The 23,347-nt window shown below is 45.6% G+C and overlaps 2 protein-coding genes across 2 annotated transcripts in view; one reads left to right on the top strand and one right to left on the bottom strand.

Annotated features, from left to right (window-relative positions):
• Positions 1 to 23,347, top strand: part of LOC144141451 (glycosyltransferase 25 family member-like) — a 263,290-nt gene that overhangs the window by 114,967 nt on the left and 124,976 nt on the right. The window lies entirely within an intron of this gene.
• On the bottom strand, positions 4,705 to 5,795 carry LOC144174497 (uncharacterized). The gene is made up of 2 exons (XM_077703227.1): positions 5,655 to 5,795; positions 4,705 to 5,312 (listed from the first exon to the last, which is right to left on the bottom strand). The coding sequence occupies exons 1-2, from the start codon at positions 5,793 to 5,795 to the stop codon at positions 4,725 to 4,727; spliced, it is 729 nt and encodes a 242-aa protein (XP_077559353.1). The 3' UTR covers positions 4,705 to 4,724.

Below are 23,347 nucleotides of genomic sequence, written 5' to 3'. Positions count from 1 at the left end.
TAACTGGCGCCCCCTGGCTCTGACGTCAGCTTAGGGACTCGCGCCGCTATCGTCTGCTACACTCTGTAAGAGGCAGCAGTGCCTGTGCTAGAAATAGCCCACTTTGATGCTTTTGTGCATTACAAAGGCGTATTTATAGTAATTTAGTTATTTTTGCCAGCTTCTGACACATCTGAATAATTTCAAGCTGTATCCCCCACAAGTTTGCAACACACTAGGAGAGAGAGAACAACTTTCTTCAAAGCATCGGTCAGATGATCATGTGTAACTCGTCCTTTCTAGTTTATTCGCGAGACTCAGTGCTCAGAGCTCCTTGATAAGTATTCAAAATGCGTATGCTTCCCTACAGTATTTTTGAGATGCTCTTATGAAGACTCAAGAGTCTAATGCTCCGTACCAAGCAGCGGGCCCCTACATGCGCATCGTACAGCAGGAAATAAAGCGGCTGTTTTCTATTTCTTTCGTTGTTGTTGATTTGTACAAGATGAATGTTTTTTTCTGTGCCCGACGCATTAATTTTTCTGCACCGTCACAAACCTTATTAGGAGGTGTTTGGGAGGCTCACAACGTTCGTGTGGATATTTTCTTCAGGCTGTTAGCATTCATTCCCTTCACAAACTGGCTTTCGTTATGGCTGCGTACAAGAAGGTGCATATCCGCAGTGTGCGTTGTTTATTCACATGCAAATACAATGAGAAGGTTTGTGCTAACGCACCGCGATTGCGCCCCAGACAACGTTGTCCAGAGTACTCGAAGGTGGCATTTGGGCCCCGAATTTCTATCGTAACCATTGTTATCATAATGAACTGATTCTCCACCCAAACAATGATTTTTTATTTTTATTTATTTATTTACAAATACTGCAGGCAGCACTGCTGCCCTAGCAGGAGAGGGTTATAGTAACTGTGTTAGAAGCAATTTTTCAAAACAGTTAACATTAGTACACTGGACAATACATTCAGGTAGCGCGTTCCATTGTTCAGTTGTGCGGGGGAAATACGACATTTGAAAGCGCTTACTTCGGCTAAAGTAGGGGCGTACAACTTTAGAGTGATTTAATCTGGTTGATCTTGGTGCGGGATGTACATACATATCTCTGCATAAACCAGTTTTACTGTTATACAGCAGAAAAAAAAAATTTAAGCCTTGCAACCTGTCGACGCAGGTGAAGTGGTTCCAATTCCAGCTGCTGCAACATGTTTGTAACAGATGATAGAGGATCGGTAGTCATGCATTATAAATCTTGCCGCCAATCGTTGTATCCTCTCAACCCTGGCAATATCTTTGGAATGGAAAGGGTCCCATACAATGGAGGCGTACTCGAGGACTGGCCTGATGAGAGTGCGATAGGCTTCAAGTTTTGCCTTTTTTGATGATGTTCTCAATTTCCGTTTCGAAAAGCATAGTTTTCTGAACACTTTAGCGAAGATATTGTCGATGTGGGCATCCCATTTAAGATTGTTGCTAATCGTTAAACCTAAGTACTTCGTAGATGAGACATTCTGAGTAATTTGTTCACCAATTTTGTACACATACGGTAGAGGATTTCGCTTTGTTGTTATTGTCATGCATACTGTTTTAGTAAAGTTGATCCGCATTTTTCTCCGATCGCACCAGTCCGCAAGTTTACAAATGCTCTCATTTAACACCATCTGGCCTGAGATATCATTAACAACCGAATAAACAACACAGTCATAAGCGAACAGTTTCACAGTAACGGTATCAGCAATACCAGCAACAATACCAGCAATACCAGATTTACATTGAACAAACTGAGTACGATTCAGTAAATATGCTTCAATCCAGTAGACCAGCCTATCTGGAAGCCCAATTTCTTTTAATTTGTCAAGAAGCAACTTATGTGGCACACGGTCAAATGCTTTTGATAAGTCCAAGAACACTGCATCAATTTGAAGGTGGTTATCTACAGCTGATGTGAAGTCATGAATTACAGACACCAGTTGAGTTATAGTAGAAACATTCTTACGAAAACCATGCTGATATTGAACAAAAAATTTTTTGACTCGAGGTGCTGGATTATGTGGCTGGCTACTATGTGTTCGAATATTTTGCAACATGCACTTATTAGTGAGATTGGTCTGTGATTGTTAGGATCTAATTTATCCCCGGATTTGAATACTGGTACAACCTTGGCTGTTAGCCAGTCGCTGGGTATCATACACTGATGAAGAGAGGCGTTAAAGAGTACACAGAGGTACTCGGAGACTAGTTCGGAGTACCGTTGCAGAAATGCCGTAGGTATATTGTCAGCCCCACTTGATTTTCTAATATTAATTTTTAATAGCAAGGAAAATATGCCTTCCTTGGTTATACAGTCGAACACGGATATATCGAACTCCAAAGGGATCGCGAAATAGTTCGATATATAAAAAATTCGATATAAAAAATATGGGCTTTGAGACCTCACCTGTGGCGGACGACCACGTACCGATCGGCGCATTCAAGAATGACAACTAATTCCGCACTAACGACGCAACAGAATGCTTTATTTGTGTGAAAAGAAATCGCTGATCTTGGCCTGCTTCTTCGTCCTGTATACATGGAATTAAAGACGCTGGTCTCGATCTTCTCGAGGCTATCCAGGTGTGACAGCCCAGTTCCTCCCATGTCGCCGCAACTACGTAGAATCAAGCTGAATGCAGCCGCCAGTTCACCGGCGGAGTGCGATCGTGTAGCCGCATCCACGTCCGGACGATCTTCGCCACTCGAGCTATCAGCCTGGGTTCCTGCAACCGCAGCTACGATATCCTCGTCACCGACGCTCGCAACAGCCCAAACATTGCTGTAAGCGTTCACGAAGTCGCCGGCGGACAGTCTGGCTGGAACAGCAGCCGGGAAAAGGGACGACAGCTCGCGAAACGTGTCGTCCAATCCATGCCCTATTCGTCGTCGTCGTCGTCTTCGCAAGCTTCCGAAAGTTCGGCCGTCACGAAGCCTGCCTTCCGGAAGCAGTTGGCCACGCTCTGCTTTACGCTGTTTCAGGCCCCCGTCATCATGTGTATGGCCCCCAGCTGGTCAACTTTAAGCTCGGTGCCCACGCGGATGTTCATCAAAAGCCTATCGAGGAGTCGCCTCCTGTACCCAACCTTGAACGACTTAGTCGAGTGGTCGAGCGGCTGCAGCCTGGCTGTTGTGTTCGGAGGCAGAAACTTGAGCTCGATGTTGTCGAGCTCGCAGGTGGTTTGGTTGGCCGAGCAGTTATCCATGAGAAGGCAGCATGACGCTCCGACACCCCGGCTTCTGTCCCTGTCGGGTTTCGGCGAAGGCACTAAGCGACCGCGGAAATCGGGGGTGCAGCGACCGCCGAAGAGCACCTTCCAGCTCGTGCGGTGTTCGATATACCCAATGTCGGGAAAAATACCGTTCGATATAAGCGTACGAATTCCTATACTTTTACACAGAATTTTCAAGGGGATAATTCATGAGTTCGATATAGACAATAATTCGATATACCCGTGTTCGATATATCCGTGCTCGACTGTAGTAACATTATCCATCGGTGATATACCGAGAAAAGAAGCGGGTATCGAGTCTTGTGAGCTGTGTAAATCGGGCTCCGTAAAGGAAGTTTGAAAACATTTGTTTAATGCATTCGCAATACTCTGAAGATTATTGGTAACAGTACCATCAATTCTTAGTTGATCAACGGTATGTTTAGAATTAGAAAGAAAACGCCAAAACTTCTCAGGGGATTCTTTCAAGAAAGAAGGAAGTGTTTGTTCGTAAAATGTTGAGCGTGCATTTTGTAACTTCAACGTCAGTTCATCCTTTAAACAGCGTAGTTCATGGCAATTCTGATTCTGAGCTGGTCGTTTTCGTCTCCGACGAATGCGCCGTTTTAAATGAATAATTTCTCGCGTAATCCATGGGTTCTGTCGTTGCGTTTTCTTTCGGCGGATCGGTACATATTCATTTATGCAGTGCATGACAATCTTTTTAAATTGATCCCACAGTAATTAGACGTCCCCACCGCGTGCACAATCTGGCAAAGAAAAATGCAGATAATCAAGAATCGACTCGTCGTTAGCCCTAAGAAAATCACGATACGTTTTAACCTCAGAGGCCACTTCTTCTTTATGTACGTTTAATGTAACGTGGACCAATTTGTGGTCGGCAATGCCGGTTGTAGTCTCAACGAAGCAATTGTCCTGAAAAATGTTGATGAAAACCAAGTCGAGTATCGATTGTGTGTTGTCAGCAACACGTGTAGGCGCCATGACTAGCTGTTTTAAGTTATGAAAGAAAAGAATTTCCAGAAGAATTTGCGCGCTCGCACTATCCTGTGACGTAGATACAGATAGTGTATTCCAGTCTATTGTGGGAAGGTTGAAATCCCCTGTTAGAATAAATTTTTGCCCGCCCCTCAGCATACGCTCGAGATAGCCAGAGAGCAATTCCATATACTCGACTGAGCTTTTTGGTGGCCTGTACACGACACCGAACAGAAAAGAAACACTGCGGTAGCTAAGCTGACAAAAGACGCTTTCATGGTTGGGTATATCTTCGAGTAAGAAGCAATTAATGTCGTTTTTCAGTATCAGAGCCACACCTCCTCCCCGTCCTTCTCTATCCCGCCTAAGCCACGTTTCTGTAACAGCCAAAATGTGTGGATCGTAAAGAAGTAGCGTTTCCTCCAGTTCAGCCGATTTATTGGCAAGACTTCGTGCGTTCATTAGAGTTATCCGCAGTTGCTTCCGCTTGGATCAACTGGTTGTTCTTACAGAATTAGTAGCTGCAGTGTTCATGGCCTGCGATGTACCTGCACCCAAACTAGACGTTATCTCCCGGTTCTTTTCGTAGACGCACCTGGGTTGGCACAGGGTTTCATCCCACACGTATACATTGTCATCTACTCGCAGTCTGTCATAATCAAGCGCCACCTTGTGGCCTTGCTCCTTGAACTGTTTTCCATATTGCCACAACTTGGAACGTTTCGTTATTGTAGCCTTTGAGAAGTCGTGATTGACAGAAATGTTTGTGCCCTTTAGTTTAGAACAATTCTTGAGAACCTCCATTTTTTCATTATAGTCAAAAAAGTTCAATATAACTGGTCTAGGTTTACTGGCAGATTTTTTACCTATCCAGTGAATTCTTTCAACAGTAGTAGCGGTTACGTTCAGTTTTTGTTGAAACACTTCGTGAAGAATTCTTTGTTTTAACGATCCAGTGTTTTCGTCATCCCTTTCAGAAATGCCAAAAATTATAAGATTACGTCGACGACTTCTATCTTCCAACTCAATCAGCTTAGTTTGTTGTTCCGCAACCACCTTCTTCAGGGAAGCAATCTCAGTCTTTAGTTGAACTATTTCTTTTGTGTGCTGCGTTAAGGTTCTGAGTGTACTATTTAATTCAAGGAACCGATCGTTCATTGACGCTTCCAACTGTGACTGGGATGTTGAAATGTTATCAATTGAAGATTGCAAGCTTGTTTTCATGTCGTTCAAAAGTTCACGGAACTTATCAAAGTCAGTATCTTTGTCAAGAGGACCAGGGTTTGTTTCGACATCCCCAGCCAGTAGTATCAAGAGAACATGGCATGCTTCATCTAGTAAAGAATAACACACCGCCGGGCACGGCAGGACAACAATACATCTTTCATCACTGCGGAAACACTTTGCATATCTTGCACGAACCTGTACGAAGAAGAGCAGTACGTTCATGGGTCCGTCCGATGTGGTCCCGCCGTGCCCTCTGAGCCTTCCTTCGATGTAGCTGGCTTTATGTTCCAGAGACGGTGGCGCCGCTATCGCACTCCAGTCCGGCTGTGTCCCCATGCCACGTGGCAGAAGATTAGCCATGGGGCCATGCGCAGATCCAGGTACTACTGTTGTTGCCCCTGATGCATTGCCGGGCGGCTCACGATCGACGATAGTCAGCAGCGTGACCTGTACGAAGAAGAGCAGTACGTTCATGGGTCCGCCGTGCCCTCTGATGACATGATTACGGTTATGGAGGCATTATATACTGGCTAACTAAGGTAATAAATAGAAAATGTGCATATATTACCAGAATCGAAACCAATGAATATTTCGAAGCAGATCTTTGTTGTTTTCAAACCCTTCCACGGCGTAAAGAATAAATCCTGGTCTTCTCGGGGTGCCGTTCTATGAACTGAAGGAAATTACTCTTACTCTCTTGTCCTAAACTGAGGACCCAAACCACTAATCAGCTTGATTTTACTGTTAAAGTTTTCTCCTTCTCCTCCTCTTGAGCGCAGTTTTCATATAACGCATACCTGAATATTGGGAAGATATGGCTGTTGGAGATGTAGCGAAATATCCCTCCACGTCTCAACAAATATAGTGCTACTGTATCTTTACCATAGATGTGGCTCGCTTTGCTCAATTACCTTTGTACTGGTTAGAAGCCTGGTAAAAAACCAGCACGCGCCTGTACACACAGTAAGTTATTTAGAAGTCAACCTACATTTGTTGCGCACCATAGTGCATGTCAGCATACTTTCATGTTATGACAACGTAAAGTGATGTGGTACAATACTTTTGAGCATTTGGCAAGGTTGCAAAAACTGGTCTACATTAAATTTGATTTCCGGGGATCTTAATGCCCTCTGCCAAAGCCAACAGCCCTGAAGGCATTGAATTTGTTTTGGTCTTGTATTTTTGTGTTTGTCGGTTACTAGCAGCTGACTGTTCCCTTCGTTCGAAAGATTGCTTAATACAGACGCTGACGCCTAGGTCCGACTCTTCGCGCTCCGCACAGGACTGGCTTCGGAAGGAATGGGGCGACGCCGGCAATGTTTCATCCATAGCGGTATCCAAAACTATACTTTAACTCACGCCTTGTGCTAGTGTGCACAATTTGAAGTCTATTATTATGATAAAAAGTTACGCACATGCAAAATCTGGTGCGGACAAGCATCAGACATCTACCGAGCGCAAAGAAACAGCAGGGACAGCGAGCCCGAGCGAAGCAGACGACAAATGCGAGAATCCCTAAGCCGACGTCACTAAGGTGGGCTTTGCAGCGCCGCGCGTGGTCGCGCTCACCGCAAATATAGCATCCTTCCCCCTTCTCCACTGCTCTTATCACCAATGCCCAGTGGGTTAGGAACTTACTACTCGTCAGTAGCATTTCTTGCTGATTCGAGTGACAGACACACAGACAGATGTACATAGAGAAGCAAAATTTTCACATTTAGTTAGCCCAAGTCTTTAAAATGATGAGCAACCTTGGCCCAGGCGACAAAGCAGAGCCATGCGCCTAGGCGGCACAAAGGTTGGGGAGCTAGGGAGGGTGACAGCTATGCCAATGTGCTGAAGAGGCTGGAAAAACTGGTCGTTGAGAGTGGCATGTGGCATGTAGCATTATATTTACGGGGGCTCGAACATGGCTAAGTGAGGCGCAGCTGGAATGGAAAGAGTGGGAGGTAACAAGCATGCTGAGGTGGCCATGTACCACCTAGTGGCCATGTTGGTCCAAGGTAGCAACCCTGTAGTGATTGCAATAGGGAGTTGTGATGTTCTGGAGGGAAATATTGGCCAGGAGATAGCACAGGGGCTGAAGGAACTGAGGGCGATGGCACCAAATGTGCTGACTGCAGTCTGCGTAGGGCCCAGGTAGGGCGTGCACACTGAGGGCAGCGCAGCATACCTGCTAACACCGAGATTGAGAACTGCAGTGGGGAATTCAGGTTCGAAATGAGAGACGTCAAGAGGGCAATGGGGAGAATTGGTTGCAGGCAAGCGTTTCAACAGAATGGGATCTACCTCAGCCTTAGGCTAGGACACAAGGTAGGGTGGCGCATCTGTTTCAGGAAGACCTGAGGAACTAAGCAAGGGGCACTAGGTGAGAAATTCAATGAAAGTGTTTTGCACATCCAATGCTGATAGTCAGACAGGCACGGAGTTGTACAGCAAACAATTAGACGTATATCTCAGAATGTACAGAAGGGGAAACAGGACAGGGGGCAATTTGGCAATATACAAAGGTGAACAAGACAAAAATAGGCCCTACCCCGTCAGTGGACATCAAAAAGGAAATAACAAATGCAATAAATATTTAATGAGCCAAGTAAATATACGGGGCTGCAGAAAGCCTGAAAAGTGGTCAGAAATACAAAAAGCAACTTAAGCAGGAAGAAACAAGCATTAGCCAAGGCTCACCTCCGAGACCTCAAAGCACCACCTGTCACAGATGATTATGCTTGGGAAGGTTGCAGCCAAACACCGGGGATGAGAAATGGGGGAGGAGATGGCATGCTGATTAGACAAGGAACAAACTGGCAGGGAACTGGCAATGGGGGGACCATCAGGTTTACAGAGTGGCTACTGAGAGACGGGACTAAAAGTAGATGAAGGGATGGAGGAATGGAATAAAAAAATAAATCTGGAAACAAAGAATGAATTAAGGCATCATGATGAGACAGGAGCGGCTGTAGGAACATCATAGAGACGTACGTGTGTCCTGCAGTGGGTGCAAGCAGGATGATGATACTGCAGCAGGATAGAAAGTTGGGTGAGTTGGTACATCGACATGATGAAAAAACAGTGCTGTGCAACGAAATACACAAGGAAAGAAACCATACAGGACGAGCGATGTCCTGTCTGGTTTTTTTCCTTGTGTATTTCGTTGTACCGCGCTGTTTTTTCAATGTGAGGATGATGACTCTGTTAAGTATATTTCTGTTATCTCCTGAGCAATCCAACAATTTCCGGAAGTTCTCTCGATAATTATGCGGTTTTGTTCTTTCAGTGATGTTTCTATAAGATGAGACTCCATTAATGGACTTTAACTCCTGACATGTTCGACTGTGCATCAAAATTTCTATTCGTACCTTTACTACAGCTGGCTATTGCGTAGTATGTTGATAGTTTCCTCACAGTCAACAACTGATAATACAATAAAAGCTCGTTAATTCAAACTGCTAGGGGACGTCGTCTTGGTTCGAATCAAGGAAAGTTCAAAATAACGAAAGTGCAGCATAACAACCGTACACTGCGATTGGAATGCATTAGGGCATCAATTTGGTGCTTGAAGACGTCTGTGATTGCAGTTTGAAGACGACTTGCCGGCACTGTTCGGTCTGAGCGAATGTAGCGGAACGCCTACTCCTCGCCTTCTTCAAAACTGAAGAAGAGATGAATGGCATTTGAACTGCCCTTCATTTCCGAGACGACGTCCGCACCAGTGCTCCGTGGTCGTCCTCCTCATCATCCCTGGCAGCGGCAGGTTCTGCGTGACATCCTGAGAAATGATGTCCTAATCCGTCAGCGCACCTCACACCACTGCACTCGCCTCCATAGTGACGTAATCCACGAAGAGCACGTCTTTCAAAATGTACGCCAGGGGATTTCAGGTGGTTTTAAACCCGATTTCACCTTCTTTCTCCATTTGCACCTAAGCCTCGTGTGTACGCAGTGGGTGCGTTTCTCTGGCCGTTCATCAGATGCCAACTGGCCGGCGTGGTGGGGTGTAGTTCTAATTATCCGTAGCGGAACCTATTCATGTTTCAATTAACAGGTTTTTCTATGCATAGACTTCTATGGAGACTTGGCCAGACCAAACCGTACAGTTCGAACACTATCAATAAATTGGAACTATTGAAGTTCCGATTAACAAGGTTTCACTGCTGTATACCAATAGTTTTTCCTCAATTCACTGTCAGAAGCAGCATACTGTGGGCTTCACAGTTGTGTACCGTCAATCATCTACTGTTATTTATGTCAAGTTAATTCATTAATTATTAATAGTCCCAGTCTGAGTCTACTCATTATCATCATCAGCCTGTCTACGCCCACTGCAGGGCAAAGGCTTCTCCTATAGATCTCCAATTGTCCCAGTCCTGTGCTAACTGCAACCAATTTATCCTTGCAAAATTCTTGATCTTATCTGCCCACCTAACCTTCTCCCTCCCCCTGCCATGTTTGCCTTCTCTAGGGATCCACTATGTTACCCTTAATGACCAAAGGTTATCTTGCCTTCGCATTACATGCCCTGCTCACGCCTATTCCTTCTTAATTTCTACCAATACGTCCTTAACATGCGTTTGTTCCCTGACCCTCATTTGACGTTCTCTGCCATGTTTGCCTTCTCTAGGAATCCACTATGTTACCCTTAATGACCAAAGGTTATCTTGCCTTCGCATTACATGCCCTGCTCACGCCCATTTCTTCTTAATTTCTACCAATACGTCCTTAACATGCGTTTGTTCCCTGACCCTCACTTGACGTTCTCTTTGTGTCCCGTAACGTTGCACCTATCATCTTCCGTTTTATTGCTCGCTGAGTCGTCCTCAATTTAAGTTGAACCCTTTTAGTGGGCCTCCAAGTTTGTGACCCCCGTAGGTGAGTCTACTATCGGTAATCAAATCAGACTGGACTAGCATGCACACTGGGAGTCAAATGAACCTGCTGTACGATATTTCGTATTTTTTTAGTATTGCAAGTTAGGGGATGACGCCTGAAATAAATATAGTTGTTACAACCAAGTCAGCCATGGGCCCAGCCAGAGGTAATAGAAAAGATTGCTATTTACTTTGCGCGTCCACATGTGTCTTATACAGTCAAACCCGGCTATAACGAACCCGGATAGAGCGAATTATATGCTATATATCGAACAAAAATATTTCAGTTACGAAAATACATAGGAAACATATTCCTTACATAGAAGTTCACATCCGATATATCGAACTCTGGGCGCCTAGAATGGCCGCCGAAATGCATGATCTCGGAGCGGCGATTGAGATGTGGATTGGCCGCGACCACGAAGCAAGAGCCACGACTGAGACATTGCGCCTCACACGGAGTGACGTGACGCCCAATACTTTCCGTAACTGTTTCCGACGCGCGGGACTCGCGACGGAACCCGCCCTGTCTGCGAGTCCGGAAAGACAGCAGCATCGGTGAACTCTGGGAAGAGCTCGCCAGCGTTCCCGATGATGTCGCGAGTGAAATCCGTCTGACGCTTATAATGAAGCGCTTTCGGCAATCGATGTGCTCCGCCAATGCTTCTTAGATTTTTGAGGACGCAGACTTGAACTGGTGCAAACAATGTTTTGTGTAGAGAATGCTATGCTAGTTGAAGCCGCCAAAACGAAAGTGAAAACAAAAATCACCACTTTTTTTTGCAACGTGGGCAGTTAAGGCGGAAAGTAGCTTTATTACTTGCAATAAATGGATTATTTTATATGGTAATGGCTACTGTACTGTGTTCGTTTCTGCATACGCGGATGGCGGAGTTGGTGAGGGGGGCGGGGGGCTCCCGCGGATTGCGAACTCGTAACAATAAGCTCGTTATAGGCAGGTTCGGCTACATCGAACTATTGGATATATCGAACTAATCGCGGTGCATATTTCAGTTCGCTATAAATGGGTTCCACTGTATTGCAGTTGCCTGCAACTGCCGAACACTGAAACGCTGTTGCTTGCCACTCTTGTGATCTCTGTTCCTCAGGATTGTAGCTCAACAGATCCTCATAATGTTCCTGACAATTCAAGGCTGTGAACTGTATTGTTAACCGATAAATTTGCTGCTGCATGTAATCGGCTCGGCTCTAAAATGACTATACTAATTTGCAAGCTGCTGTGGAGTATCCAGGCAACGAAGGTAGCTTGAGCCAATTTCTTTCCCACCAGTGTCTGTTGCTCGGCTCGGGGGAGGGTAGAGGGAAAAATTTACACCATCTTCCCGCGAGGGGAACCATGGGGTAGATGCGACGCATCGAGGGTTGCCGTTGCGTCATACAAATCATCGGACGATGTCATCGGAGCGCCGGCGGTGGAACGAATGAGCGGAGCGGCGCACTTACCGCGTTTATATGCAGCAGAATGAGAGAGAGCAGCGCATAGCAGCGCATAGCAGCGCATGCGCATGTGTTAACCGAGCGCAAGCGCGAGCCCAAGCTGCGCGATAACGCACAGCTGGCATGGCGACGGGAGCAAGCTGACCGCGCTGACGCACAGGTGGCGCTGCGGTGAGAGCGGCGGAGTGCACAGCTGCCGCGCCGAGGATGCGGACTACGCCGCGACAACGACGCGGGACAAGGCGAGTTAAAGAGATGCGTCGCATCTAAAAGAGAGCCAAAAGTAGCACTCTCGATTCACCTGTGGTCCTGGGGATCCTCTCCTTACACCCTCCCCACTAACCCTTCTTTAGATATGTGCACAAGTAAAGACATTCAAGATATTTTAAAAAGGAGGCAGAATCAAGCTGCAAATTTTTGAAAAAGTCATAAAACCCCTCATGTTGGGAAAAGCGCGCACAATACTTGGACGCGGAAGACGACAGGACAGAGCTTTATTAGCAACTGAAAAGTTGAATCACGAACACACATACACATATACATACAATCAAGGCCACCGTCATCACATTACAGTCTACCAAGCGGCAAGATAGCGGGGAAACAAAAAAAACTGTATATAACAAGACCACACATGTAGAAACGCAGAAGAAAACGGAGCGCACACTCCATGAGCCTTTCTTTAACAAAGCAAATTCAGCATCTGATAACATGGCAGACGGTTGACTTATACCCCTGTCACACAGCAGATCTAATGACATTTACAGCAAATGTCATTCGCTCTAAATGTCGTTAGTTCGGCGCTACACGAGAATACCGAATAACATTTGAGGTGAATGACATTTACTGGCTAACTGAGGTCCCGAACCTAGCTTGTGGCCAAATGAGGAGCCTCGACAGCAGTAGCGCATGCCTATACATGAAAATTCAGTAATAAACCAAAGAATACTGTTTCTAACAACTGTCATTTAACTTATATTTTATTCTTTGTGTTGTTGTTCAAATAAAGAAAGACAAACAAGTAATAACAAAACAGGAAAATCTCGTCCCCAGTGCGCGCGCTACCCTAATCCAGGTTTTTTGCAGACTTATCTCAGCGTGTGATGTCTACTGATGTCACCTAAATCGGTGGTTTTCTTGTTTTTATTTTCAAAAATAATCGTTTGTTAAGTCTTTTTTAAATATTATGTGTGAAAACATTCTAGATGCGCTTGAAATGTAATTTTGCGGCTTTGCGAGCTCGATAATCGTCACCACTATCACAATCAAACGACATTTGTTCCGCCGTGTAGACCCGCACGGCCGAGCCGAATGTCATTAACAGCTAATGTCATTCAGTTTGAATGACATTAGATTTGCCGTGTTTCAGGGGTATTTCACATGTATCTCCTTCTTTCTTAATGCAAAATGCTTCCATGATCTCTCTTGTGGCTCGCTTTTTGTGTTTTTCTAGATTGAGCGTCTGGCAACTCCGGACGGCACGTACAGTACTCATGGTTGCGATTGGGCTTATCATCACTGTGCTTGTGCGCCAGCTCTGGACGGCCCGTGCACTCTCTGCAATGCAGGGATGGCTAAATGCGAACATGGTACCCCTTTCAGCAAGCTCTGATGTTCATGAAGGCAAACATTAAGGCAGCGGCCCATCTGTCCTATGTATTTCTTACCACACTTGAGAGGGATGCTGTAAACAACGTCTTTATGGCACCCTACAAATTTTGTACTGTGTTTTACTCCACAGCCTTTCACCCCTTTTTCTTCTTTGTTCGCTAAACTTTTCACCGCTGGGCAAGTCGTGGTCAATTTGTTTTGGGCTGAAAACACGACGCACACCCCATATCTTGATGCCACTTTCTTCAGGTGATGTGAGATACCATGTAGGTATGGAATGACCGCTATCTTATCCGTCTTAAACTATGCTCCTTTTTCTCTGTCCCCAGCCACGCTTCCAGTCTTCTTAATCTCTCGACGATTATTTTCACCGGCCAAAAGAACCAATTCATGTGTGTGTCCGGCTGGTCTTAACCTATCTGCCGGGGCAGCGACACTCCATTCTACAAAGTGTTCGCAGGGTTTGTTCAAGGCCGATTTTATGCAAGAAAAGGCCACACCGTTCTTTATCAGCTTCAAGCGGGCCGATTCGTAGCTGAGTAACTCCTTGGTCGACCTAGGGTGGAACATCAGCATGTTTGGGTGGGCACAAGCTTAATTAATACATTTAAAAACTGGATTTCACGTTGCTTGGGTACTTCAAGAGTGCACACAAGGCCCAAGCCTTTTTTCTTGAAGGTCATCATGACCTCTACAAGGGTACTGCAACATTGAGTTTTTAGTCGTCAGCATACCTAAGCAACTTTAGATTCATGTCAACCAACTCATTTTCTATAGTTCTGTCAATTTTACTTAGAAAAATGTTACAAAGGACCGGGGAAACACGAGAACCAATGGAAATGCCTGCTTTCTGTATGTACACTCTTTCACCCACCTCACCAGAGTAGACTTCAGATAGAGTGCAAGCAACTCTAAAAAACCTTCAACCGATACCCCACTGGCGTTATGAAACGTCACTTCATCATTATCTTCAAGGATGCAGTCCTTCACACTTTGTAGCAAAGAAGCGTGGAGGATGGAGTAGTACAGATCAACTACATCTATGCTGAAAGCATCATGAATAGGGTTGCCACCTTTCCTCGAAAAAAAAAACCAACCCTTCGGGGGTGGTGGGGCGTGGTATATAGAATGTTTAATTTTTGTTGAAAAAAAAGACGCCATGTTTTTTGTTTTTGACATATTGTAGCGTTTTCTTAGAGAGAAATCAACATAACGTTTGTACTGAAAGTGATTGAGAGCTTGGTTATTGCTCTGTATGTGCTTCACTGCAAAGTAATCGCAATTGCTGACGGCCGCGGCCGCATTTCGTTGTTTCGTTCTTCCCTTATGTCCCCCTCCATCTCAGGGAGCGCGCTCGCCCGCGTATTTTCTCTGCTCACATGTATTTGCGCAGCTTGTCGACACATGTTTGTCGTCTTAGTTGTTGAATTGATGCTTATAAAACGCCAAAACAGACATAATCATGTCACGAGGGCCAAAAAACTGGCCAATGATGGTCGGTTTCAAGTGTGGACCAGCAATTGGCCTGCTGATTAAAAAACCGGCCGGGCCGGTTCAAAACCGGGCAGGTGGCAACCCTAATCATGAACCTTCACACCATCGATCCTCAGGTACTGTACAACTTCCATGGAGTTAGGAACCAAATACAGATCACAAAGCCAAAGCTATTCCAAATGCTTTTTCTAATACCCAGAAAGCAGGTGCGGCCATGACCCTTTTTCCGAAACAATGGGGTGGAACAGAAGCTCAGGCTTGTGGGTTTTTACCGTGAAAAAAGCCTCTAAAAAAAGGCCCTTTTTGAGAAGGCCTTCTCGAGGAACGTTTCTTCTGGCATCACAACAAAAAAACCCTCCTTAATTGGAAACCACAATTTGAGAGCCACTATTTCTCAAAAACCTTATCAAACGTCTGAAACCACCAGAAAGCGTTTGTCTTACATCTCCAGAGGCGAAAATGTTAACGCATTTTGTAACACACCTCGGTTTTCCTTCCTCCTTCACTTGGCGGGCCAGAGTCCTAGACAGCTCCACCTTTCCGGTGGGCTGGAGAATTGGTTCTATGCAGAATTTTGGTCCATGTTGCAGAAGCGTCCTGTGTCGGTCGTGTAGTTAAAGACTCCCCAGGACCAGGACCGTGCCTTCTTTTCCCTTTTGTCTCTTTTCTTACGGTAGGTTCAGTTGCAGCTGGTTCCACAGGATTTCCGTGGCGCTCTCCGACAGCGTTGTCCACTCTTCGAAGTGGCGGTAGTCGTTTCCACCTTGCCGGTAGCAGGCCACTTGCAGGCAATCTTTCAAAAAGCGAACTTGATGGCCCCACTCCGATGCTTACTTTTCGCTGAGTATCTACTGTTTCCATGTGTGGGAGTGAACAACCCATTAAAAGTTTGCACCTCAGGGGTGCACAACAACACTCGGGTGTACCGAGACGTTACCCAAATCTTGCAGGTGCAGGTGGCAATCAACGTTGTGATGGTGGTGGGGTTAGATGTAGTTGATCTGTACTACTCCATCCCACACACTCCTTTGCTACAAAGTGTGAAGGACTGCATCCTTGAAGATAATGATGAAGTGGCATTTCAAATGCCAGTGGGGTGTTGGTTGAAGGTTTTTTAGAGTTGCTTGCACTCTATCTGAAGTCTACTCTAGTGGGGCTGGGTTAAAAAGTGTATGTGCAGAAAGCAGGCATTTCCATTGGGTTTCATGTTGCCCCAGCCATTTGTAACATTTTTCTAAGCAAAGTTGACAGAACTATTGATAATGAGTCGGTTGACATGAATCTCAAGTTGTTTAGGTATGTTGACAACTACCTTCTAGTAAAAGATACTCAACATTGCAGTACCCTTCTACAAATCATGATGACCTTCAAGAAAAAAGGCTTGGGCCTTGAGTACACTTTTGAAGTACCCAAGCAACCTGAAATCCAGTTTTTGGATATATTAATTAAGCTTCTGCCCATCAAACATGCTGATGCTCCACCCTAGGTCGACCAAGAAGTTACTCAGCCATGAATCGGCCCATTCGAAGCAGGTGAAGAATGGTGTGACCTTTTCTTACATAAAATCGGCCTTGAACAAATCCTGCGAACAGTTTGTAGAACGGAGTGTCGCTGCCCAAGTAGACAGGTTAATTAAGCGCAGCCAGACACCCACATGAATCGGTTCTTTTAACCTGTAAAAAGAATTGTCGAGAGATCAAGAAGACTGGAAGTGCGGCTGTGGGAAGGGAAAAAGGAGCAGGGTTTGAGACTGATAAGATAGCGGTCATTCCATACTTCCATAGTATCTCACCTTGCCTGAAGAAAGTGGCATCAAGAAGTGGGGTATGAGTCTTGTTTTCAGCCCAAAAGAAATTGACCACGACTTGCCCAGCGGTGAAAAGGTTAGCGAACAAAGAAGATAAAGGGGTGAAAGGCTGTGGAGTAAAACACAGTACAAAATTTGTAGGGTGTCATAAAGACGTTTACAGCATCCCTCTCAAGTGTGGTAAGAAATACATAGGACAGATGGGCCGCTGCCTTAACGTTCACCTTTGCAAACATCAGAGCTTGCTGAAAGGGGAACCATGTTCACATTTAGCCATCCCTGCATTGCAGAGAGTGCACGGGCCGTCCAGAGCTGGCGCACACCCACAGTGATGATAAGCCCAGTTGCAGCCATGAGTACTGTACGTGCCGTCCGGAGTTGCCACAGACACTCATTCTAGAAAAACGGAAAAAGCGAGCCACAAGAGAGATTATGGAAGCATTTTGCATTAAGAAAGAAGGAGATACATGTGTAAGTCGCTTCGTTAAAGAAAGGCTCATGGAGTGTGCGCTGTGTTTGCTTCTAGGTTTGTACATGTGTGGTGTGATTATATGATTACTTAGTTTTTTTTTTGTTTCCCCACTATCTTGCCGCATGGTAGACTGTAATTTACACTATGGGATGATGGTGGGTTTGATTGTGTGTATACAGTAAAAGCTCGCTAATTCGAACTCACAGTTAATACAAACTGATGCCATTGTCCCGGCACAGCCTTGTAAATTTCAATGGGGGTGAATTCATCCCGATAATTCGAATGCGTCGGTGTCCAGAATGGCTAACTCGAACTGGGATTCCCTGGCTTTCACCGCTCCTCCCAGAAGAAGTCGGCCCAAAAGTTGGCCAAAAGTAAAAGTAATCGACTGATTACTTTTAATTTTGATTGCCTCGACTCTGTCATGTAAATAAAAGCATTTCCAAGCATAACAGCGTCATTATTTCGACATTACAGCTCGCTTCTTCCATGAATGCATGTCAGTGCCTGTTTCTGTGGGGTATAACTGACTCATCAATTAATTTTGTTCACTGTTTGAGCTCCATAAATATTATTTACGAAATCACGTGCCATAAACGTGTAGGTAGTAGCGCATAATTCATGATAACAATTACAGAGGTGGCTTCTTCGTGGTCGGCCCGCACCGTGTGGCGCAATGTTTATTCATTCTAGCGCCCACCCGCTAATTCGAACTCCACTAATTAGAACAATTTTATGGTCCCCTTCAAGTTTGATTTAACGAGCTTTTACTGTATATGTATGTGTGTTCGTGATTCAACTTTTCAGTTGCTAGTAGCGCTCCATCCTGTCTTCTTCCTTGTCGAAGTGTTGTTTGCACATTTCCCAATACAAACCTTTACCAACGCACCCAACTCGCAGTTCTGCATGAAACCCCTAGCTCTCAAAATAAAGCACTGGTTACATTTATACCGCAAGTTCATATGACATTTATTAATGCTGTGGATGTAACACACTCATTGAGGGCATTTTATTTTTAGCGGCAAAAAGGCATAAGTGAGAAAGTTAATTAAATTCAGAACATATTATTCTCAGAAAGAATGTAGTTATTGTCCACCGGTTTTCAACGCATGCATTATGAAGTGTAGCGTTAATGGCCTCGTTGTGAGTTTCACCATGAATTGCACTTTTGAAAAGCTGAAACTCAAGAAATATGGGCAATATTTACTTGGAAATTGGGGTTGCAAAATTAGCAGGGGGTGGGGGACAAAAAATGGAAGACATGTAAAGTCTAGCTGACCAACATTAGAAAATTGAATTTCTCTAGGAGCCGTCATCAATATATCTTCCACTTTATATGTCCCTTGATCACACATCACAAAACCGCAGCGACGGCTCAAAGGTACAGCACTCACCTCATATGCAGGAGGTACTGGGTTCGAATCGTGGTACCGCCGGGCACCCACCGGTTTCTTTAATGGGTACAGGCATCCCTGGACGAGTGCAGACCCTTGAAAGGGGAATTCACACCTGGAAAGCTGCCTTTACCCTTGTGAGGGGACCCTGACCCTTGTCCGTCTGGTGGGGCCCCCCAGCCTTCTATACTCAGTTACAACCACGACGGCTTTTTAAAGGGACACTGAAGTAAATTTGTCAAGCTCCCGTTTTTGCTTGCACTGCGTAGACTGGCTCAAATTAGCACACTTTTCATCGTTTATCCGGTTGACAAATCGGTAATTATTTTACAAAGCGCGAAAGAAGAAAAACTACCATGCGCGGTTTGCGGCGGTCGCACCAACTAAGGCTGTGACGTTGAGAGGAGGGGCGCCGTGATTGGACGATGCCCAAGGTTAGCAATCACACAAGTTTCGGTTTCGGTTTCGGTTCTGTAAAACATAACCAATGGCTTTGTTGGATGGGCATTCTCAATATCTCAGTAATCATCGTACCGCGCTTCTGCCATGTTGTCGGCTGTAAAATGCACAAGATAAGCCTCCCAGGACGGCTTGTAGTCGTAGCATTCACTAGCCGAGACCTACGCAGTGCATGAACGCCCTCCGCGTACCCGCACACGCCCAAATGTCATGCGCTTTTCCCCCATATTTGGAGCTTGCCTCCCTCATGCCTGTATCGTAAAAAGCGTGTTCGCACCAGGCCAAGGGTCTGTTCATTCTGGCCTGTACCCACTGCCTGCAAGCAGTCGGTGCTTATGGCAACAGCACGCCAACGAGAACTCGCTAGCGCGCCAGTGCCAGCCTGCGCGCGTTTTTTGAACTAGTTCGTGTAGTCCAGTGCTGTTAACTTTTGGGGGGGCAAAGTCGCCAGGACGCTTCCTAAAAGTCGCCAATTATAACGAAAAGTCGCTAAGCAATGATGATGATGATTACTTTTTTTTTTTTGAGATTTTGTTTTTGACTGGCTGAGTGCTTGGAACGGCTACTGACGGCCACCTGCGGCCGCATTGCACGCTAAAGATCGCAGCGCCACAAAGGCTTGATCCTGTTTTGGCGTCACTTTTCGAAGCTTGTTCCGAGCACTACCCTGTTTCACAATATTTTATGCCTGTTTAGCACACTGTAATTCAATTTCTCAAAGTCTCCAAAAAAGTCGCTAAGACTCAAAAGAGATAGAATTGTCGCTAGCACGACTGAAAACCCGCTAAATTTAGCGACTTTCTCGCTAAGTTAACACCACTGGTGTAGTCATGAACGTTGCGGCCCCAAAAAAGGTGAACTCAATATAGAAAACATCGGCGGAAAACAAAAAAGTTAACTTACAAAAAAAAAAGCACGTACCCGCGGGGATTCGAACTCGTGACGCGCAAAACATTTGCAATGAATTCCTAGCGCCTCAAACTGCTAGGCTACGGAGCGGGACGGGAAGACCTTGCTAATATAGTGTATATATTGTACAACCGGTTTACACTTCTATTTAGTTTTGGCATTTCAAGCCGCTTAGGTGACTATTTGTTGTACTGCGATCGTGCAGTAAGCGTCGCCCGAGTTTCCACAGTAGCTCACGTCTAGCAATTGCATTTCGTAGACGGAAAAGCGTTCGCAGATGCGTAGTCGTGCTGCTGACCGCTGTGCTTGTTCGCCCAGCGCAAAAAAGTGCTTCCCGCGCCCTAGTTTTACGCTGTACGGTAAAAATATCAGTTGATTTTATTTGCTTAGTACCTATATTGACTTCGCTGACTCTTCTCCCGCCTTCAAGAGGCCTTATATTTTCCTACTGGCGAACCAGTCAGCGAAGCGTCGCATGTGCAGCGCTTGTGTGAAGCGAGCTTGACTTGGAGCTAGATACAGTGTACAAACAAACCAAGTAAAGAAAGGCACATTCTTCCATTCACAAACGTGTCCTGGCTTCGTTTCAACTAAGCGAACGAATTGCGACCAAGCAATTTTTTTTTAACCTCCTTGATTGCGACGACCCGCCGGCGGCCGGCGGACGAAACGCTGGGCCGACTGACTCTGTCGGCCGGGGAGCCGTGCAGTAGCGCAGCCGTGGCGCAGCCAATTGCCAGCTCATCCCCTCCTGACGTCACACGAAAACGCCACAGAAAATGGGCGAGCGTAAAGAGAGGAGGACAGCGTTTTCGAATTAGTTTTTCTACTAAATAAAATCGCGTAAACGCGCCTAGAGTGGTCGAAACATGGCCTGGGGACTCCGGACTACAATTTGCGCTAGTAATCCCGCAATGTTTACATATCACTTCAGTGTCCCTTTAAAGCCGGTCGTGGTTACAACTTAAGAACGGCACCACTTCATGTAGTGTATCACTCCGCCAAAGCGGCGGACCCGTGATGTCAGTGCGCGCGCATTTTGAAAGGGGTTTGCTATGAATGCGTGATATCGTCTTCCTTGTCTCACGCAGTTTGTTTGTCGTCACTGTAGTCGTTTATAAACATATTAAGTCCAAAAAATCACGGAAACGGCTCCCACCATGTTCAAAATATTCCCAGTAACGCCCTACTTGCGCCGCGCGGAGAAACATCCGGCTACGGTGATAAGGCACAGCGGCAACTTCTGGTGCCGTTCTTAAGTTGTCACCGAGTATACAACACCGCATTGCCGGGGGGTGAAAGAGTCTGGTGCCATGTCCTGCCACAGGCGGTTCCAAGTTGACCGAGCGCCGTTGCTGTGGAAGTCACCATGTGCATTCGTGTGCCTTGGTGGCGCCAGGCACCTACCGGTAAAATAGGTACAAACGACTCCCCGGCCTGGCACTCTGCCCTTGTGTGGGACTACAGTCAAACCCGATTATAACGAACCCGGATAGAGTGAATTATGCTATATATCGAACAAAAAAATCTCAGTTACAAAAATACATGCGAAACATATTCCTTATAACGAAGTTCACATCTGATATATCGAACTCGGCGCAGCTAGAATTGCCGCCAAAATGCATGGTCTCAAGCGGCGATTAAGATGTTGACTGGCTACGATGGAGATGTTGAACTTCCTATGGAGCGATGTGACTCCCGGCACTTTCCGTAACTATTGCCCACACGCCTCTCTCATGATTAAACCCTCCCAGTCAGCCAGTCCGGACTAAGATGGAAGCATCGATGAACTGTAAGAAGAACTAGCCAACGTTGCCGATGTTGTGCTGACAGGAGTGCCCTTTTACCTGAGTGTCTACGACGACGTTGCATTCACTGTGAGCCCCTCGCACGCCGACACCGTTGCTGATGTCATGGCTACTGGCGCTGCTGGAAGCACTGAAGAGGCCGGGGATGTCGCGAGGGAAAGCCGTCCGATGCCTAATGAAGCGCTTTCGGCAGTTAATGTACTCCACCAATATTGCTTCGATATTGAAGGACGCCGACTGCAACTGATGCAAATGATGTCTTATGGAGATAATGCTGCGCTAGTTGACGCCGCCAAAATGACATTGAAAACAAGAATCACCGCTTTTTGGGAAAGTAGGTAGTTACAGCGGAAAGGGGCTTAATTGCTTGCAATGAATAGATAGTTTTCTGTATGGCAATGTCATACTTTATTATGTTCGTTTCTGCACGAGGGGGCTGAAGTGGGGGGGGGTTCCCGCGTATTGCGAACTCGTAACGAAAAATTCGTTATATGCGGGTTCGGCTATTTCGACCTATTGGATATATCGAACTAATCGTCGTGCATATTGCAGTTTGCTATAACCGGGTTTGACTGTACAATGCTTGGGAAGTTCACCCGGCTTGTACGGGAAATCGCCCCTATCACGGCTGCAAAAATGCAGGAACTTGTTTTTTTTTAACATATCACGGTAAATCACAAGGAAAGCATGCATTTGCAGGTAAGGAACCATCCATGACTGGGTAATCTTAATACTTAGTGTACCAGCAATACGTTGGGAGATGCTCAAGGCACCGGCTGCAGAATTCATGCCTTGTCAATAGGAGTGCCATCAATTTTTAACGCTGAACTGTTCCTGGATTTCAATACCAGGAACGAAAAATACAGAGACAAGTACAGCACAATGGCCACCCATCTGAATTACACCAACCACCAATTAAAGCTGCGTAGTGCCCAGAACCCCCCAAAACACGATTAGGCCTCAGCACACTGGACCCATGTTCAAACAAGCACCCCAACCAGCCTGACCCACCAAAGTACTAGCCATCTCACCCACTTATGCCTCTTCACTGCTCCACCCTAATGCTTGAAAACCTAGACTCTACCCTTGCACAAATATTCACTCTTATGTGTGAAAAATAAAAAACTCCAAACTGAATTTCAAGTGCAATTGTGCCCCCAAATAAACACAATTAAAAACACGAATATACTACTATCCTGTGAACTCTGTAACAAATAAAGGTCTATCTAGTAGGACACAAAAAGTGCTTACCTAACTGACAAAAGTACTTCAAGCCATATCCGCAATTAGAAATAGTGATGGGGACAAGACTTTCATTAAACTTATAATGTGGCAGTGTGACTTTACACGACTACCGACACACAAAAAAGGCAAGCCTAAAATTACTTATGAGACCGCAGTGTTACTCTCTTCCAAGAATATTCCAGCGTGCCATCCAGCATTATCAGAAGCTCCTATTAGGAAATTTGATGCAGAACACATTATCACACCATCACCAACTTTCAGCAGAGCAAGAAGGCACTCTCCAAACTGGCATCAGTGCTTCGGGATTATCTGGTAACATTAACGGTCACAAGATTGCCTCCTTACAGGTGGGAGTTTGTCAACAGCTCC

Source organism: Haemaphysalis longicornis, unplaced genomic scaffold (genome assembly GCF_048455015.1).
Source record: "Haemaphysalis longicornis isolate Haplotype H1 unplaced genomic scaffold, Haemaphysalis longicornis Haplotype H1 scaffold_1, whole genome shotgun sequence".
Taxonomy (NCBI): domain Eukaryota; kingdom Metazoa; phylum Arthropoda; class Arachnida; order Ixodida; family Ixodidae; genus Haemaphysalis; species Haemaphysalis longicornis.
Note: the sequence above shows the minus strand (reverse complement) of the source record. Positions and strands in the feature narration are given on the sequence as shown.

What these genes read in the sequence shown, in the direction of transcription:
- LOC144174497 (XM_077703227.1), bottom strand. Translation starts at nt 5,795, where the DNA reads ATGGGGACACAGCCGGACTGGAGTGCGATAGCGGCGCCACCGTCTCTG. An exon ending in TACTGCTCTTCTTCGTACAG is followed by an intron (nt 5,313 to 5,654) that starts GTTCGTGCAAGA and finishes GTTCAACTAAAG; the next exon opens with ACTGAGATTGCTTCCCTGAA.